The sequence below is a fragment of the Microtus pennsylvanicus genome, chromosome 4 (genome assembly GCF_037038515.1).
Source record: "Microtus pennsylvanicus isolate mMicPen1 chromosome 4, mMicPen1.hap1, whole genome shotgun sequence".
In the NCBI taxonomy this organism is placed as follows: domain Eukaryota; kingdom Metazoa; phylum Chordata; class Mammalia; order Rodentia; family Cricetidae; genus Microtus; species Microtus pennsylvanicus.
This window is the reverse complement of record NC_134582.1, coordinates 96,536,969-96,542,968: the sequence shown is the minus strand read 5'-3', so window position 1 is coordinate 96,542,968 and position 6,000 is coordinate 96,536,969. Positions and strand designations below refer to the sequence as shown.

At 44.5% G+C, this 6,000-nt stretch overlaps 1 protein-coding gene across 3 annotated transcripts in view; it reads left to right on the top strand.

Moving 5' to 3' along the window:
- The first annotated feature begins 433 nt into the window (after nt 1–433).
- The window catches only part of Prp4k (pre-mRNA processing factor kinase PRP4K), a 30,764-nt gene continuing 25,197 nt past the window's right edge, over nt 434–6,000 (top strand). The window contains exon 1 of one of the 3 annotated variants that reach the window (XM_075969912.1): nt 434–669. In XM_075969912.1, the coding sequence (XP_075826027.1) occupies nt 629–669 (41 nt within the window). In that variant the 5' untranslated portion in view covers nt 434–628. The remainder of the gene's footprint in view (nt 670–6,000) is intronic. The other 2 variants (XR_012910382.1, XR_012910383.1) reach the window with 2 other exon arrangements.

The window sequence follows — 6,000 nt, the reverse complement described above, 5'->3', positions numbered from 1 at the left end:
TGGGATTAAAGGCCACCTAGCTTTATTCTATTTTAAGAAACGTTTACATAAATCTGAAATTGGTCACAGTTCGGTATCGGACAGCGTCCGTTATTTATCTTTTACTTATCCCTTCCAAAACCAGAAAGCTTAATTTTCATATAAAGCAAACCACAAAGAACATATGGTCAAAAGGGGACCTGGGGGAGATCCTGGCGCTTTAAAAGCTTTCGGCTAATCAATCAACAGCAGTAAGAGACACAGGGGTATTTTCACCCACTTCTGGGCTCCATCAAGAATCAGCTCCCAGAGAAGCACGCCCAATAATACCAACATCCCACCCCTTTGCTCCTTACTCTAAGTTTCTAAACGGAAACGCTCAGCTTCCCTAAGGGGCGTCGCTCAAGTTAGAAAGGCCTTCGTCCCCGCTCGGCCCGCCCCTAGCTCCGGAAGTGACGTCAAGACGCGCCTTGTCCCGCCGCCGGAAGTAGGGTTTTTCTATCCGGATTCTTAGCGCGGACTCGGAGCGCTGCTTTTCTCTACGTGCTTTGCACATGCGCGACTGCTTTTCCCTTCTTCCTCCGCTTCCACTGGCGTCCACGGTTCGCGGAGCCGCCGGCAGCGCGGCGGAGAAGTCGGGAAGTTCAAGATGGCCGCCGCGGAGCCCCCGTCGCTGCGGGAGCAGGCGGAGTAAGTGGACCGTGCGGGGGGAGTGGGGGCGCCGGGTCCGGGTGCCGCCGGCCGGGAGGCGGTGGCGACCGGCGCGACGGGCGGGAAAGTTCAGGCCTAACGGCGACAGCCAAACTTTGCCTTTCCACGCTCCCTGGGTGGTGCGGTGGGAGGCGTGGGAGCGGCCCCGGCTTTGCTGCCCGTGGGGCCGCGGCTGTTGGGGCGCCAGCAGCGCGGCCTGCTGCGTGTCGTTGCCCTGGGAGGCGGCGGCTCGAGCGGCCTCTACAGGTCCAGTTCGCGTGGCGGCTGCGGCTGCCCTGAGGTCGCGCCTTCGTGCTCCTCCCCCGGGGACGGTGGAGCTCCCTGGGCTCGACCCACGGCGACCTCTGCGTGGGGGAACCGAGGGACAGTGGCGGCAGGCAGACCAAGCCCTACTTTGCTAACGCGTCCCCTAACGCTGCGGTCCGAGACGGAGGTGCTAGGGTCGCACTTTCCGACTGTCTCGGAAATTGTCTATGCTAGCGAAGTCCTTCGCCCTCCCCTATTCAGCCACAGCCCGGTATTTCTCTGCCCATTGGCAGCTTATTTCCAACTTCCAAACTTGAGGCAAAGTGAGGTACACTTCCTGGTTTTTGAGGCCTGACAGTTTTTGCCCTAGTTTATTGCCTGTTCTGAAGACACATGGGAGAAATGTTGGGAATTGTTGCTGCGTCTAAACCATTCTAGTCTGTGTTTATAAGTAAGCTAACACAGAAGTTGTTGAGACCAAGTGAAAACACATCCTTGAATAGGCAAAGGCTAGCCGTTGCTTAAATAAAAGCAGTGGTTTTATTTTTTCCTCGTGTTTATGCTAGAAAATTTAACTTAAAGGAGAATGGCATTGAAGACAGTGTTGCAACAGAACCACCCACACACACACCTGCATTATCTAGGGTTTCCAGCCTCTCTAGGAAAGCGTTTACTACCGTCTCCAGCAACTTGTGATAGAGGACGGCTTTGCTACCAGATAAACTTGACTTCTTTGCTCAGAGCCTAGTCCTGGGTTCCCCTGTCAGCGTGGATTTTTTTGTTTTTTGTTTTGTTTCTTGTTTTTTATTAAGTGTGTTTTGTTGTGACAGTTTGGCTTAGCAGAGAACAGATAGGGTTTTAACTAGACACAGTTTATTGTTTCTCATAGAGGTCCTGGTGTGGCAGTTACAGGATACCAGGTCAGTACAATGGGTGTCTTCGGCTGTTCTGGTAATCTCAAAAGTTCCTAGTATTATGTCCGTTTATTTAATTTGAAGGTAGAGTTCATTTTGAAGATGATTCAGCCCTATGACATTTGCACTATTAAATAATACTATAGTTATAAACATGCATTTGTTTTGGGCTCTGGCAACTGCACATAACACTGGGGGTAGTCTTTAATTTGCCCTCCCTTCCCCCACAGAAATTGTGTAAATGGAATATTTTTTTCTGTGCCCTATTTTCACTAATTTGAAAGTAATTAATGAAGAAAGTGACAGTTTGCTATGAAAGCAGGCACTATGTGTGCTTCTGACCACAGTGCTCAGTGTCTAAATGGCTTCTAGTACACTGATTAGCTTGTAGATACAGGGAAACTATTCAAATAGAAAATTAAGAAAGAACACATATGTTACATAGTTTAAAAATTCCTCAAAGAGCTTTTGTTGTAATTGCCTGTACATTTGTCAGCTTCTTTAGTTTAGCTTTAAAAAAAAATCTATTTGCGGTCACTAGCGACAAGGTACTATTCAAATCATTCAAATAGTAGCTCATTAATTCTTTTAACAATACTACTGAGGTAGATGCTGTTATTGCTGTTTCTTTTATGGGTGATGAAACTAACAGAAAGGTAGTTTGCTCAAGGTCACATTTAAATTTGTGCAGTCTGGTTTTAAAGACTCCTTTTTGACTGTTGTACTGTGACCCCTTTTCAGTTTTGCTTAAGGTTTGAAATAATTTTTTTGCTAGTGTCCCAGAAAGATCCTTGTAGGGGGCGAAGAGGAATTAAGGATCAAACTCGACCCTTTTGCACATGTTAATAAGCAAGTACTTTACTCCTGAGCCACATTCTCAGCCTGAGATTATTGAGAAGGGCCTGGTACTGGGAGTGAACTCAGCCTCACCTGTGCTAGCCTAAGTAAGCACTCTGTCACAGAGATACACTCCACCCGCATGAGGGTTGGCAGTGTCCTTCAAACCAGCCTCCCAAGCATGCCGTACCATTCCCAGCTAAGATGTGTTTTTGATGTAATTCATTAAAATTTAATCTCTAAAACATGATTTGGAAGCTAGATCTAAGACTAATTGGTCTTTGGGACCCATTCTAGCTGATATATACATCAATTCTGTTTTTAAAGTATTTCAGTTTGTAAGAGAAGTCGTTTAACGACTTCCTTTACATTCACTCTGCTTAACATTAATATATATATATTTTTAAGAATTGTCTCTTTAAAAAACAATTGTCTAGCTTGCTTGTCTCTAATGGATAAGCTGAGTCCTTGCAATAATGATAAGACTATCCTAGCTGGGCAGTAGTGGTGTATGCCTTTAATTCCAGCACTCAGGAGGCAAAGGCAGGACCTCTGAGTTCAAGGCCAACCAGGGTTCACAGAAACTGTCTTGAAAAGCCACAAATTTTTAAAAAGGAAAAAAAGAATATCGATTGATAAACAAAGCATGATGTTGTAAATATTTAATCCCAGCTCTAGAGAGGCAGGTCTCTCCGAGTTCCAAGCCACCTAGGGCCATATAGTGAGACTCTGTCACAGACAGTCTGTCTTTGATCTGCTCATGGTGGTGCATGCTTATAATCCCAGTAAGGGGGTAGCTGAGGAGGGAGGAATGGCAGTCCCAAGCCAGCCTGGTTGCATTGTGATAACCCCACCTTACCCTGCCCCTGTTTCTGGGAGAAGTCTGTGTAAAACAAAGGTAAAATAACACTTGTGCTTGGTGATTAATGAACCTGCTTTTTTTTTTTTTCCGAGACAGGGTTTCTCTGTAGCTTTTGGTTCTTATCCTGGAGCTAGCTCTTGTAGACCAGGCTGGCCTCGAACTCACAGAGATCCGCCTGCCTCTGCCTCCCGAGTCCTGGGATTAATGGTGTGCGCCACCACCGCCTGGCATGAACCCACTTTTGATACTTTATATACCAATTTCTTTTACTTATTTATATACCAATTTTTTGTTGTTGTTCCAAGATTTGACACATGCCAGGCACTATACCACTAACGTGCCCCTGGAACCATAAACTGTGACACTTGTTTGTTTTGAAAGATCAACTGTAGAAGTTAGCAGTTTGCTGTCTGGGTGTATAGGATTATTTTAGTTAGCACTGTCCCAAGGTAACGTTTGTTATCAGGAAATTATAATTTGTAAAATTGTAGATTTTTTTTTTTTTTTTGGTTTTTCGAGACAGGGTTTCTCTGTGGTTTTGGAGCCTGTCCTGGAACTAACTCTTGTAGACCAGGCTGGTCTCGAACTCACAGAGATCCGCCTGCCTCTGCCTCCCGAGTGCTGGGATTAAAGGCGTGCGCCACCACCGCCCGGCCTGTAGATTTTTTTTTAAGCTAGCTAAAATGTCACTTTCTAATGGAACTTATTTCATACATAAAGTTAAAGGCTATACTTAACATTCTATTTCCACCATTGAAAAACAAAACAAAAAACCCAGGTGTTTTGGGGGAGGAAATGGGTAGATTTGAATCACTTAGAGTATTGCATATTAAGTACCGAGGAGTAAGTACTATGTGTGCGCATAGAAATCTTCTCATGTAATTACTGTGACCACATTGCGTGTGAATTAAATCTAATTGTCCGAACAAGCCTATGATTTGTCTGTTACTGCTACCTAGATTTTATAGCTGGAGAAATAGCATTAGAGGAGCACCTTTCCCGGGGTTACAACACCTGAGTTGTGTTGGGGGCACTTTGAGTCAGGTAGCTTGATTCTAGAATCATTCCCTTTTGATGGTATTCCTTCAGTGAATTAATAACCACCCAGTCATCTCCACAGAGTATATTTGAATAGGTATATTTGTCTAATATGTATACAATAATATCTAGCTGGGGGGGGCAGTTCATACTAAATACTGTTACAGATAAGCATTTAATATCTTTTTAGGTAGGTAGAGTTGTTTTCCCCTTCTGAATTTATAGATACTTTAAATTTGCCAAATTGTAGTCCCAGCACTGGGCACACAGAAGCAGGTGGATCATTTGAGGCCAACCTGGTCTACTAAGCAAGTTCCAGAACAGCCAGGGCTACACAGAGAACTCCATTTCAGGGTTGGGGTGTGGGGGTCCTTGTCAAATCCTCACTATAGTACAGTAGTGGGACCAAGTTTTCACTGCAGCAATCTAGCTTGGGGATTGCTTGCTTTCATTTTAGAGCAATTTTATGTAGTATGATTTATAATTACTTTCATGACTAAAATTCTTTACTATGAATTTTATACTTGTATAAAGTAATTTTTTACGTGTATTTTATACAAATTTAAAATGTGTATTAAATTACCTTTTAAAAGATTAGTACAATTTTTCTTGGACCTTTCCCTCTTATCAAGAGTCAAGGAAAAAAACGCGATTCAGGGAACCATCCTATGTTTCTCCTGTATCATCTCATAGTCTACTAGTAAGAGATGAATACATACTAAAACCCGGCTCATCACAGGACAGTGTCCTCTATGTGTCTCTTCAGTACTTTAACAGACATTGAAGTTGTACGTTCAGGGTTCCTTTGTGCCTTCCATGCCTTTGTTGTTGTCGGCTGGTACCTTCTCACTCAGAAATACTCTTGTCTCCCTCACCCCTACCAAGTTACTGAGAAGGGAGGCCTGCCAGAGGAAGAGACTGTGTCTCCATGTCCTGCTGCAGTCCCCAGAATGGTGGTTCCTTTCTAGGTAGCTCAGCCATCTCATTAACCTCGCAGTTCCTGTGCCTTTGGGTTCTCGTTCTGTCTCAGTCACTTCTAGAACCGCATACACTTTGTCACCTAGGGTCTTCCACAGGGCTGGCACATTGACCACAGGTATCTGTGGTTTTCTCTGTATGACTGCCTTGTGCTGCCTGCTTTCTCCATTCCAAGTGCCGTTTCTCCACATTCTTTCCTCACTCTCTAGAATACTGTTACTGCACCTTTAGTTTTTAGCCCAGACTCCTTCTCAGTTACCATCTTTTCTTTACCATGCCCACTTAACAGATGGATTGGATTCTCGCCCTCCACTCACACACACCTCCCTACCCCTGTGATCTACAAAACACCCTTTTCGTCTATTGTTAAAAATAGGTTTAAGTGACCTTTCCATGTTCAACACCTCCTTGTTTGTGTCTTTTGTTACTGGTACT